Source organism: Sparus aurata, chromosome 6 (assembly GCF_900880675.1).
Source record: "Sparus aurata chromosome 6, fSpaAur1.1, whole genome shotgun sequence".
Classification (NCBI taxonomy): Eukaryota; Metazoa; Chordata; class Actinopteri; order Spariformes; family Sparidae; genus Sparus; species Sparus aurata.
Window position 1 is genome coordinate 23,566,884 of NC_044192.1, and position 13,737 is coordinate 23,580,620.

Consider the following 13,737-nt stretch of genomic DNA (forward strand, 5'->3'; position numbering starts at 1 on the left):
TTTTTTTACCCTTGAAAAAGTTTCAAATGTTTCCAATATTCTAAATTAACTAAACAACTGCTGGTGTTAATGTATGGATCTTCCCTAACCCTCAGGAAGAAAGCAAATCAACATACTTAGTAGTTGAAACAAACAGGTGTATGTGTATGTATTTTTTTTAAAAAGGTAAAAGTTTTTTTTTCATAACCTTAAAGTGAGCCAATTTAAGAAGAGATCAAAGAGTATACAGTTTTTTTCTGCAGAATTTCAGTGGAAACTTAAAGTTGTATCTTTTTTTCTGTAACAATATTCCTTAATATTGTCTCAATAGGTTCACAGTGGGACTGTATGTTGCCTCGTGTTGCACTCACTCTAAATAAAGTTTGTGGTTTTCTGCAAAAGCACACATCCTGTAATGTGTCAACAGCTCTTTGAAAAACAGTTTCTTCTCTTGAATAGCGTCACACTGTGTGAGCACAGACAATGCTGTAGCCTTGTTTGTCACATAAACAGTTCTGTAGGTGAGACAGAGAGACTTGACTTGGATAAACTTCATTGCCATGACAGATAATGCAACAATACAAAAGCCAACAGCACCACCAGGTAGGTCTTAATAAGATAAATGAAGGTAAATCATCTCAATGAGCCGTAGCATGATCATTCTTTACGCGTGGTTTGATGTGTGATCGTTTGATTGACTTACTCTAAACGGTCAAACATGTGCAATATTCATGATTAAGAATAAGGCTATCAGATAAACATGGACATTTGGCAGCAATCACATTTGATAATAAGTGCAAGAGCTGTGACTGCAATAGCTAGAAGCCGATTGTTACCTACACTGGATTTACTGATATATAGTTGTACATTTGTTGTAGTGACAGTGGGAAAGAGTTATGTGCAAGTCAGCCAACAAACATTAAGTACAGCAGCATTAAGTACAGCTTATCTCTGTCTATGGAGCTGGTGGTTACCGAAAAGGACTAGTTAGGTTACATGGTATATTCATTAGATTGTATTGACATGGGAGAGGTCTCAGCCCAGGTTTTTTTTTTACTAGAGCAGAATTTATCAAGACAAATAAATGTGGCTCTGTGGTGACAGAAACCAGAGCCCACCGAGAGGGTGGCTGCTTTTCCTGTTGAGTGTAGGTAGGATTCATCTTTGACAAACAACATTGAGCTTTTCCTATTAATATCTTTAAATTAACACTTGGTCAGATGTGTCTATATTGAAAACGGTCACTTGTAGAGACTATCTTGCAGAACTTGTAGTGTTTATCAGCTGACTGCAGTTCTCTTGAGCTCTTCATGGTGCTTTTAGCACCTTTTTAGCATTCAATTGTTTTGGTTTTAATACCTGCAGATTTATCTTCAAATGCTGCGTCACCCACTAAGCATTTTTTTCAGTTGCTGCAGGCAGTCACAAACCTCTACAAAAAGCTTGCTGAACACTACTTGACCAGCACCAAACAGCAGACAGACAATGTTACTGACTAGCTGTTGAACATAGTGCAATATTTAGCTGCTAAAGCCTGATATTTTTTTTATATTTTTTAAAAACATTTTTTAGATACTATTATAATCCCAAATTGGGAAATTCTTTTTTCCACTCACATTACACACAGGTGGGAACACACACACAGTGTAGAGGAGATGAGTGCCACACATGCCGCGGCGCCCAACGAGCAGTGTTAGGGTTCGGTGCCTTGCTCAAGGGCACCTCGGGATGTGACCTAGCATTCTCCAACTGCCAGTCCACGTCGTACTTTTTTGGTCCGAGGGGGACTTGAAGGTTGCTGGTTCAAGTTCCCCTCGGACCAAAAAAGTACGACGTGGAGCCAAGTCCCTACGGACTGAGCTATTGCTATGAGAGCTATATCTCTCATATTTGGTAGTGGAGACCAGAACAGACCAGAGCAGAGCCATAACTTAAGGCCATGTTACATGAATGTGGTGTCTACAGCTAGTTCTACTGCCCCCCCCCCCCCCCCCCCCCCCCCAAAATAATTAATTCTACTTAAATAATTTATGTCTGTACCAAGCCAAAAGAAAGACACCAAAATTGTGTGATTGATGTGTTAGAGTAGCTCATGAGTGCAAACTGGACCAATTTAAAAAGGCACAAATAAGAGGTTTCCACTTGAGTGTTATTCCTTTTATTCATTTTACAAATTTCCAGGCACATTAATTATTAAATATCAAGTATCAGCTCTGTAGGGTCGGGCTAAGTACACTTAAAGGTCAGCTTGTGTTTAATGCATCTCTCTCCCACTCAAAATATCTTCCTCGACATCTCACACACAGATTTTCATTCATGAACATCTTCATAATCACCAACAGAACTATGTGTACTCTAATGCGATGCTACCATGGTTACAATGGGATCTAATTATTCATTTCAGAAACTCTCAGATGAAACTGCGACTACATGAAGGCAGTTAGTAAAACACACCCACATTTTCAAAGACACCCAATACATCCTGTCTCGCTAAATTCAATTACAATTTGTATGAAATGTTGCACTTTACCTCTAGAATTTTCGATGTAATGTTTTTACGCAGTAAAATATAAAGTGTTTTGATTCGATATTTCACTTTATTCAAGCAATATATTGGCTCAGTGAAATGTTAGTTTAGTCTCTTACTGTATGTTGGACTGAAACCACGTCAAATGTTTTTTTCAGGTAGGAAACGCACGCATCCAACATGTTTTGCTGAGCTTGTACTCTTGCAACAAAAACCTACTGCACTGTGCAGTTATGTAATTCACACATCCATGTATGAGAGCTTCTCAGTAAAACCACATCTTCTGCTGCAGACGACTGAGCAGATCCACTGAAGAAATGTAAATCTCTTGCCCAAGGGCCCCACTGCTGCAGCATCTTTTCATAATTTGTTTTGACGCCGCATTCAGTCAGCTGAAGCTCTCTCCAATTGTGTGTCCAACTTACAACCTACTTGCCCATACTGTATAATGAGGTCACACATGGATGGTATTAGAAAGTAACAGCAGGTGAACAAAAAACTAACTTTTTTCCTGAAAAATTGATGTGTGGACAATCAATTTCAATGTATTGTCAAATTGTTTTATAAATATTTTATGCTGAATCAATGTATTATACGTATTATTGCTTCATACTTTCACCTGTAAGAGTAAACTTTCCAGACTTGCCCTTATTTCACAAGTATTTATTTTTTTTTTTAAATGTTTGTTTGACAATGCGGTGTTGCAGCAACACATTCGGCAGTATTCATGTTGCCAGTGTTTCTGCAAACAAGGGATATGTTGAAACTTTAACTTTCTTTATGTTGCAACTTAACGTTTCTTTGGATTTAGTGTTCTGTTTTATGTTGTGACATCACTGTGTTTATGGTCTGTTTAGGCTTAGGCACAAAAATCACCTGGTTAGGGTCAGGAAAACTTCATACCTTGGCTTAAAATACCTGTTTTGTTTGATGATATCCTGATGTCCTGGTGAAAAATATCCTGAGGTTTCAAGCTTAAAAATGTTGAAACAACATCTCGAACAGTGGTCTCTGCCATCCCCTCCACCTCACAGCATGAATATCTGATGATATTGTGATAATGTGAACCTGATATTACATATTGTAGAAATGTTTATATGGCATGTATGACATACAGATTAGAACATATCCATGGTTTGCAGAGATGCTGTGCTTTTCCTATATTTAGGTTTATACACAAAAGACACTAGGGTAGGGTTAGGAAAACTTCATACCTTGGCTTAAAATACCTGTTTTGGGTGCCACAAACATAGCAACAGGAGGAGTTGCGGCACCTTCAATATTTGGATGATCCACGATGAATACAATTATTTTTCTGTGTTTCTCTAGATTTGTGGTGTAAGAATCCTACCATACATGCTCTGTTGGGAGTTCTTGGTACACTGCTGTTGCTCTCACTCTTTTGGAATATTTTTTGCTGTGTATCACGATGCCGCTCAGGTAATAACAAGCTTTTTACAAAATCCACTGAAAATAAATCAATTTCCGGCATCTGATGCTGAATGTATTATTATTTATACTGCAACAGGAAACGGGATGTGTCCAAAAAGGAAAAGACAAAGGTATGTAGCCTGTATATTCAAAGCCTGTTCAAAGGAAAAGGCAAAACCATGATGTCCTCTGTAATGTTCTGCATTTTTAGAAAATCTTTCCAAACAAAAAAATAGAACAAATTCTGACTGTTTGTTTATTTTAAGTAGGAGTTCAAGGCAGATGGAAGATAATCCTATTTATGGAAACATAAGCTACATGCAGACTGGTAAGTGCTCTGTACTGTACATGTGTATCTCTCTAAAGCTTCATCTGTGTCTTACAGTGTGTTGTTGTTTTCCACAGGCTTGACTTTGCTCACTGAAACGGATCCTCCACACTCAAGGGATCAATCCAGGGTCAATTATGACTCACAGGTAGAATCTTTACAAAGACTGGTGGTCCACATCATCCTCTGCACCTTCACACACACAACTCTAACCTTCACAGCAACAAAGCTGAAAGCATTGAAAAAAAATAAACAGAAGCAGCAACATGAAGATGGTTCAGACAGGACAGTGTTGGAATAAACTGGATAACTTTGATAAAATGCTCATTTTATACCTGACTTGTACATATAATGTTGTGTGAAGACAATAAGTCATTTGTTTTGTGTTTCTCTGTCCAGTCCAAAACTCAGGAGTGCTATGCCAACTTGTCCCTGAAGGCTCCCAGGCTGCAGTCTGGCCGCAGCTCTCCACAAATCCAGTACTCAGATGTGGTTCATTTAGAGGAGCCGACTGAGTCAGAGAAGGATGACGAAGGCAACACGGACGCCCTCTCCACCATGTCTGATCTGTATGCATCTGTGCAAACTCAGCGCGCCAAAACCGTCGACACTGCGGACGGTGGAGAGGGCTACGCCAACCATCTCTGAGGGCAGGTTGGCTGCGGATGCTGAGATCATCTTTGTGCAGCTCAAACCTGTAACCACAAGATGGCACTGTTTAATGTTTGTCATTATATCAAAATTCACAACCCTTCTGTGCAGTGATGCAGTGTAAGTCAAACCTCTAACGGCTAACTATCTGAATTGTTTCTACTGGAGAATGTTAAAAGCATTTTTGGCCTTGTTGATGTTGCTGTAAAAAAGCATTTAATTGCAAACCTCCTATATATTCTTCTCTTGGTTCTGTATTAAGTCACACTGGTATTAAGGAATTGTGTTAAATAATTGTATCTTTACTGAAATGATAACCATGGTTTATTGAAGCTCCCCATATTTATGACATAATACTTTGCTTTGACTAGTTGTTTGTACTGGATATGTTTTTTTCAACCAAAATGTTTAATTTCAAGTTCCAGCTTTTCTCATAATTCTTTCAAAAAGCTTTTACACACGTGTTAAACTCCGATTAATGAGAAATGTCCAACTTTTTACATAAAATGATGTTACACAGTAATCATCAAACACAATAAGAAAAACCGTGGTAAGACTTAAAAAAATACTTTCTAAGATGGATGGATGGACGTTTCATGACTGCATCAAAAGGAATGCAAGGGGGCTTAAAGTGTGAGGGGGCAACCCCGCTAGTTTTGGCCCCCTTGCTTGGGACACGTTCGTCATCCAACTTATCCTTCATTTTGATCTCAACTACACTCCCGTGAAGTTTTGTGACTATATCTATCAGACTGACTACATCTGTCCAAGACAGCCAGATGGATCAACACCTGGCAAACTACATAAAATTGCTTCGCCATTAGTTCCTGCTAGAAAAGTGTCTCCAGGACCTCACTGGACACACAGTGGTAGAATAAGAGTTACTGGTTTAGGACTAGGGTTGCTGTGGATACTTATTAAAAACAGTACAAGAAAAGGAAATTACAAAATACAAAATGAAGATAAATGAATACAACTGCAAATTGTCCATCAATATCTTTTAATCCCTACTCATAAAGTCAGTGGTGTTATAAATGCCAGTCCCTCCTTGCTGGAATCTTCCCAGAGACGTAATTAATGTCACATTAATGTTTAAACCTGACAAATCATCGACCAGATAAAAAGGTTACTGAGGTCATTTGTAAGTCTAAAAAAACCCCAGAACGATAAAAGTAGCAAAGTTTGTTTAAAGAACAAATTTGCTCATTTGATAGTGCGTGCGCCCAACGTACAGAAGCTGTGTCCTCGCTGCAGCAGCCCAGGACACGATTCCAGCAGGCGGCCCTTTGCTGCATGTAAACCCCCCCGTCATTTTCTCTGTGTTTTTTCTGCCACAAATCACTTGTCCTGTCAAAAAAGCCATGAAACAGCCAAAAACAAAGAAAGTCTTTATCATTTATCAGTTTTGTACTTTGCATTTTACTGAATCTTACATAACGTTATTTATGATGGTCAGTGATAAAACAGTTAAGGAAGCAATAATCAGTGTGGAAGACAATAAGCTTTTATAATGATTAATGGTTAGTTGGAGTTCATGTGTGACATTGCCCTTGAACAGAACGAGGTAGTTCATATGGTAAGGACTGACACATCGTTGTCTACTTCTAAGCACTATTGCGACGGCTGTACAGAGTTTCTAAATAACTATGAAATTCAATACAGAATCGGTGCTGTAACTGTAAGATATAATAAGTAGGTATTCTGCATAAAAATGTGACTGGTGTAGTGGAGGACACTGCAGTCCTCAGCAGCAACCCGAGTTTGAATTCAGCCTGTTGTCCCTGTTCCCCATTTGTTTATTACGTCTTTTTTAGTAACATAACTTCTTAATCTGTAACTATTTATTTACTTGTTAAAGTTTTTATTGTAATTTTGAATGCAATTTTAATATTTTCATAATGTCTTCCAACCTTCAAAAGGAGCTCATGCTTTCGCCTATTTGTTAGTTTATGTTGGTTAGTTTGTTTGTCAGCAGGATTACACAAAAACTACAGAAAGGATTTCCACAAAACTTGGATGGAGGATTGGTCTCGGCCCAGAACAGACCCCATTAACTTCAGAATCAGAAACGGAATCAACTTTATTGGCCAAGTACATGAACACATACAAGGAAATTGACTCTGTTTTTATTTTTGCTCATGATGTACATAGACGTAAACATGAACATAAACATTAACTTAACAAAACAAACATTCAACTAGAAAGAACAATAACAACAAAGAAGAGTAAGTTAAAGAATGGTATAAAAATACATTACAGTTACATTACATTACAGTAGATAAGTAAGTAAAGACATATACAGTGCAATTTAGTCTGTAATTGTAAAGTCTGTAAGTGGATGATTTTGGAGTCAGGGGGTTACTGACACTGTGTGACCGATCAAGTGTTCATCAGTGTGACGGCCTGGGGGAAGAAACTGTTCTTGTGTCTGATTGTTTTGGCGTACAGTGTCCTGTAGCACCTGCCGGAGGGGAGAAGTTCAAACAGGTTGTGTACAGGGTGTGATGGGTCTGCAGAGATGTTTACTGCTCGTTTCCTGACTCTGGATAAATATAGGTCCTGGATGATGGGCAGTTTAGCACCAATGATTTTTTCCTGCAGTCCTGATTGTCCGTTTCAGTCTGTTCCTGTCCTGTTTGGTGGCTGATCCAAACCAGACGATGATGAAGGCGCCGAGAACAAACTGGACTATTGCCGTGTAGCACTGGATCAGCAGCTCCTGGGGCAGGTTGAACTTCCTGATCTGACCCCGGAAGTACATCCTCTGCTGGGCCTTTTTGATTATGGAGTCTACGTTGGGTGCCCACTTAAGGTCCTGGGAAATGAAAGATCCCAGAAACCTTAAGGTTTCCACAGCAGACACAGAGTTATTTTGGTGCAGATCCACATAAAGGGACACAGCCAATAATTCTTTCTGACTTTCTTTAACATTGCCAATTAACAACATTTTTATTAGTTTCTCAGGGGATGATGCATGAATCTTGATGCATCGGAAGAGCTTAAATCATGGTTCAAAATTAAGTTTGAAAGCAGAGGTATGCACGCTACTGAGTGCCACTGTAGTTTTAAATGAATTTCTATGACTCTGGGAAGCACTTTGAATTGCCTTCAGTCTAATCAGTGCGATATGATTAAACTAGCTGTGCTTTGCCTTGAGTGTGATCTCAAATCTTTGTAGGCAACCACATAAAGCAGCAGGGGTAACAATGGTACATCCTACTTTTACATATCAGACAGTTTTTTATTAGAGGTCAAATTTCTAAGTAATCTTGGTCGAAGCTGTGTTAATTTCTTGATAACGCTGATAAAACTAATTGAGAAAAATGTTGTGCTAAATGTGCTAAATCCTCTAGAAAATGTGATGTAAGTGCTTATTTAGCAGATTAAATCATTATTTGTCTATACACGAGACACCCAATTTTTCGATAACGTATTTTCCATGAAGAGGACTATCAAATCAACATCAAAGTATGTGTCAGCGCTCTGGAGATAAACTTTAAAACACAGAATGCAGTTAACTGGAAACTGATTGGAACATGATTGATAAGGATTAGATGATTAGATAAGACACTTTGTTGTCTCTGTCTTTAAATAAAAACAACAGTGTAGTGATGGAGAAAAATCTTCAACCTTTGTAACTAATAGCATGTGCTTCAGTGCAGGCAATCACAATCCTGGCTGGACAAACTAACACCTGTTATCTGAAACTTATCGTCTTTTTGTTAAGGACACAATAAACTTTTTATTGACTCGAGTGTGTTGTTTATTTTAGAAAGCTATGGCTCGTGGTTGACCCTTTGTAACTTTGCCAAATAGTAATAATGATAATTAAAAAGAGCTGACATGACAGAGTGGACATATCATTTATGACAGAATGTCTCGTGTAAATCAACAGACTTTCTAACTGAGGAATCAGACACAGACAAGTTCACTCACTTGTTCCCCAGAAAAGTTGTAAGGAATGACAATAAGCAGATGTATACAGGTTGCTGAGAAAAATACATCTGCTTGATGTTTTACAATTTATTTTGTTTGGAGATACTGTCTTATCAAGACTGGGTGGCATATAGGCAGGACCACCCATAAGCGAGGTAAAAGGCAAGCTGCTCGAGGTGGGCATGGAAGCCAGCAAGATTCATGTTCATCTGAATTAGCATATCATTTTTTAACAAAAATACCTGAGTCACAACTCACAACAATGATAAAAAAAATATGTATAATTGTTTTAGTAGAATGTTGCCTGTTTCAGAATGGTAATTAATAAATTAATTCAGTAATTTCTGTTGTTGGGTCTACATATATGAAACACTATTTTAGTAAATATTAAATAAACAAATGAATATGCATATTAAAGATATGACTAAAAATTCATCTTAAATTAAATAAATGGGGCAATAAATGTAAAAACATATACATAAATAAATTACTCTCTACAGTTCAATAAATAAATAAATAATGTTTTTATTTTATTTTAAAATGAACATTTGTAAATTACACCTTTATAAAATAAATGTGGTATTATGAAATAAAAGTCCCCTGAAATAAATACAAAAATAAAATCCTATTCATTCATTAATTGAACTAAATTGACTCATTTATACATCTGTGTTGACATTTTTTCATAGATGTATTACTCATGTGATTCATTACAACGCATAATAATTAAACAATGTATTTATTTTGTTATTTTACAGTGACTTAAATGTCATTCCTTGTGTATGTAGTTGAAAGTGCAGTGAAGTGCAAGGAACCAACTCAAGTCACAAAATGTAACAAGATTAAGATAAATATTATTGATCCCACACTGGGGAACTTTCCTTGTTACAGCAGCTCATGAGTCAAAAACTAGAGGAAAACAGTAATAATATTGAGATAATTAATTCCTGTATTTGGAATGGTTCTGCAACAAGATTCAAGCACTCACATATTTAGTATATGTACTCAGAACACTAGTTTCAAGCTTATTCTTGTTTACGCATTAGAACTGTATCCCTCTACTACTTGGAAATAATAAATGGTTACGGTTCAGAGAAGGAATCCATACAGCTGATGTGTTTCCAGTGCAAAGTGAATTAAACTTAACCATGAATATATATAGACATCATAAGAGACACCATTCACTCTTAATTTAATCCAAATGTCTCATGACTCACTATAACCTTAAGTATAGATCTTATTTTTTAAGTCTAATTTAATAAAATCACCACTGGATTTCATTGTTGTAATGCACTGACATTCACCTTACATTTAATTCTACAGACTATAAAATAGTTTTAGATTGTACATTAGTGTGTTACAGGATCCTTGAGATTACCACATCAAAAACATTACGTTCTTCAATCGTCATGTTTTCCACTTTTCTTCTGCTTCCTTTTTTAGTAGCATTAGATGTTTAATATATTCATTATCTTTAAGTGCTCCTCTATATGCCCATTTCAATTCTTTTTTTTTCTTTGTAGCCCAGCCCTGTAATTAAATATGCAACACACAGGAGATGATCCATGTTGGATTTACATTAGAAAAATTCTAACAGCCTTTTATACCACAAGGACAATGTTGAGCAATTAATTGAGGAGGTAGTAAGCAGGGAGGTTGCCATTAATTATGTATGTGATATGAAAGCGAAAAATATAATGAAGAGGACAATGTTATTAAATCAACCCATGAGAGCATGCCTTAAATATGTGTGCTATAAAAAAAAAATGACTAAACATGTTTTGAATAATAAAAAAGATACATCAGTGCATTTTTAAATTTTTTATTTTCAATTTATAAAACACAACATAAGTGCATCACACATCTTTTCTATTTATAATTAAACTCATAATTTACACATTTACTACTACTTACTGATATTTTACATACAACACATTTGGAACACAAAACATATTTTGCTGAAAAACTCTTCAGCTCAAATCCCCAACACATTTTATTTCATAAACAGGCACAATACCCATAATACCAAAGTACTTCAATAGTAGAACGTCTCTGATAATACCCAATCACATATCTGGAACACTTTCAAACAAGTGTAAAACATATCCACATTCTCAAATAGCTGAAATAACAATAATTTAAATCTGGACTGACTTATATGACTCTCTGTGACAGCTTAGACTTTTGAGTTCGTAGAGCTCATTTCTAGTTTTTCATCAGAGCTCATGTTGGTCTTGAGCTCTTCAGCACTGTCAAAGTCAGAGGGCATGTCAAAGAATACCTCATCGTTGAAGCAGCCCTCATCAGATGGGGATGCCATGAAGGACAGATTCATGACAAAACCAGTGAGCAGCCCGCCGACTGTCGATACTGCAATGGTGGCGAAGATGGCTGCCACCTGGTAGAGCGCTTGTTCCTTTGCAGTGCGACCCAAGCCCGGCTTCAGCCCAGGAATCAGCTGCTGCAGTTCCAGGAGCTTTGGATCTCCCTCAGGTGGAGCACGATGGGAAAAGATCTGGTACATGCTGGGCCCGTAGGTTTCCTCAGTGGCTAAGAGGATGGCGCAGATCCCTGCTGTTGATGATATAAGGCCGGTGAGCCCGTGGAGGTTGTGAATACCACACTGGTCTTGGATCCTCAGGCGTCGGGCCATAAAGGGGGTCAGGTACCTATAGCCAAAGAAACAGGCCGTACAGCCCATTATGCCCAGAACGTACGCACCTACAGGGGAAATCATCATGTCTACAGACGCCCCAACAGTCACACCACCTGCCAGAGTCACATTCTGAATATCAGCCATCGTCAACTTCCCTCTCTTATTGAACACTGCAGAGAGTGCAAAGGCGGTGATGGTGGATGAGCTTAGGCCTATAAAGGTGTGGAGTACTGCTCTGTGTTGGTCGTCACCCTTTAAGGTCAGAGCAGAGTTGAATGAGGGCCAGAACACCCAGAGAAACAGGGTGCCCATTACAGAGAGGATGTCAGAATGATAGCTAGTGATCTCTTTAGCATGTCCCTTGTTCAGGCTCGGTCGGTACAGCACAAATGTTGCCCCTAGACCAAAGTAGGCGGCAAACAGATGAATAAGAATGCTGCCACCAGCATCGTTGATCCTAATGTATTTCAACACAGCCCACTCTGTCACAGCAAAGATAGGGACCTCCAGCAGAGCCATAACCAGGAGCTGAACTGGACCTGTCTTCCCAATCACGGCTCCAAAAGAGATGAGCACCACAGCACAGGCAAACTCTGCATTCAGCAGATTGATCACCCCCAGGTGGATTTTACCATTGTAGTAAAACTGGAAGAAACCTTGCATCAGGATGGCCCACTGGATCGAAAATGTAGCCGTGAGAAAGTTAAAGACCATCCCACTGAAGCCGTAGAATCGGAAGAAGGCCAGCAGGCAGCCGAAACCGACGAAGATCATCACCTGCACGTCAGCAAAGTAGGGATAGTCTCGATACAGGGAGTTATCCATTGGGTTGGTCTCATTGTTCTGCATTTTAGCATTGGCATTGTCGTCATAAGTTACAAAGACAGCGTAAAGAGCTATCATTACAACCTCCAACACGAACACGAACGCCGGCAAGCGCACCCTCAAACTAGTAGACACATTCATGATGTACACAACTCACAGTTTCTCCCCAGCTGCAGCAACATCCCTTTATATTGCTATTTTATCAGATAAGAGCCGCTAATAGCAGTGGGTAAAGAGCATGAACACTATAAATCAACTGGACTGGACTTTATGACTTTGTCCTTCCTAAGCTGCGCTAAACAGAAAAATTATGCAGTAAACATGGTAATATGGTGCTCTCGATGAAATGAGCCCATAACTTTTCCAGTTTTTCTGCAGTGTGTTCCAATATTAGTTTGAAGCTGGACAAAACAATTTAGAGATTTAAGATTGTGTCTATTTTTGCATTTCCTAGCTGGTGTTGGAGAAAATGGGGAGGGCCATGCAACAAATGTGTTTTGTGAGCTCCAGGTTATGGAATTACCTTTTAGTTAATAGTAAATAATAAATAAATAAACATGTGTGTGCATGTGTGTGCTTGTGCATGTGTGTGTATGTGTGTTTGTGTGTACTGCTGATTTTATTTATTTGCCATTACAGAGTAAGCCATTTGGAATAAGTGTGTTTACAGGCGAGATCAAAAAGTGGAGACAGTGTCAGAAGTCTGGTGGGAGAGAGTTCCAGAGGCTGTCGGCAGATCTGCTGAAGGGCCGTGACCCCATGGTGGTTAGGTTGGCAGATGGGGCAAAGAGCTGGATGGTAGAAGACGATCGGAGAATGCGGGAGGGTGTGTGAATATGGATCAGTTCAGCAAGATATGATGGTGCCAGGTTATGAAGGATCTTGAAAGTTAGGAGTAGAATCTTGAAATCAATGCGGGATTTGATAGGGAGCCAAAGGTGCTGCTGTAGGGCTGGAGTGATGTGTCCATTACAATTGTAATTGCAAGGCAAGTGTATTTGTAAAGAACCTTTCAAACACAGAGTTATTGAAAGCGCCTTACATGAGTCAAAGACAGTGATACAAGGACTCTTTCTCACAGAAGACATTTTGTCATTTGACAGCAAGAACACCCCAGGTGTGAATAATAAAATAAACCATGACTAAATTAATTTTAGCTCAGTTTCAGGGTCCTGTTTTTGTGCATGCTAGCTCAGTAACATTAATGGTTGAAACACCTGAACAGAATATAGCCGTCATTAAGGTTATTCATATTAATATCAAACATCTTTGCTTTCCTAAGATGTTAAATTGCTGGCTGTGCTTTACTACTCGAAAAGGTCATTAGGTAATTAAAGTAGTAGTAGTTTAAGTTTAGCCCAGAAAAAGCTAATTTCTGCTAACTCTGGCTCACAATATGTTTAA

At 38.4% G+C, this 13,737-nt stretch overlaps 2 protein-coding genes across 2 annotated transcripts; one reads left to right on the forward strand and one right to left on the reverse strand.

The window, feature by feature from the left end:
• Positions 1 to 427: 427 nt before the first annotated feature.
• LOC115583379 (signaling threshold-regulating transmembrane adapter 1-like) lies at positions 428 to 8,666 on the forward strand. Its single transcript, XM_030420160.1, has 6 exons — positions 428 to 582; positions 3,836 to 3,946; positions 4,035 to 4,068; positions 4,207 to 4,265; positions 4,343 to 4,413; positions 4,665 to 8,666. Exons 1-6 carry the CDS (start codon positions 540 to 542, stop codon positions 4,911 to 4,913), a joined length of 567 nt encoding a protein of 188 aa, XP_030276020.1. The 5' UTR covers positions 428 to 539; the 3' UTR covers positions 4,914 to 8,666.
• Positions 8,667 to 10,658: 1,992 nt separating this feature from the next.
• Positions 10,659 to 12,480, reverse strand: LOC115583368 (ammonium transporter Rh type B-like). Its single transcript, XM_030420128.1, has one exon. The coding sequence runs from the start codon at positions 12,472 to 12,474 to the stop codon at positions 11,029 to 11,031; it is 1,446 nt and encodes a 481-aa protein (XP_030275988.1). The 5' UTR covers positions 12,475 to 12,480; the 3' UTR covers positions 10,659 to 11,028.
• Between the last annotated feature and the right edge of the window lie 1,257 nt (positions 12,481 to 13,737).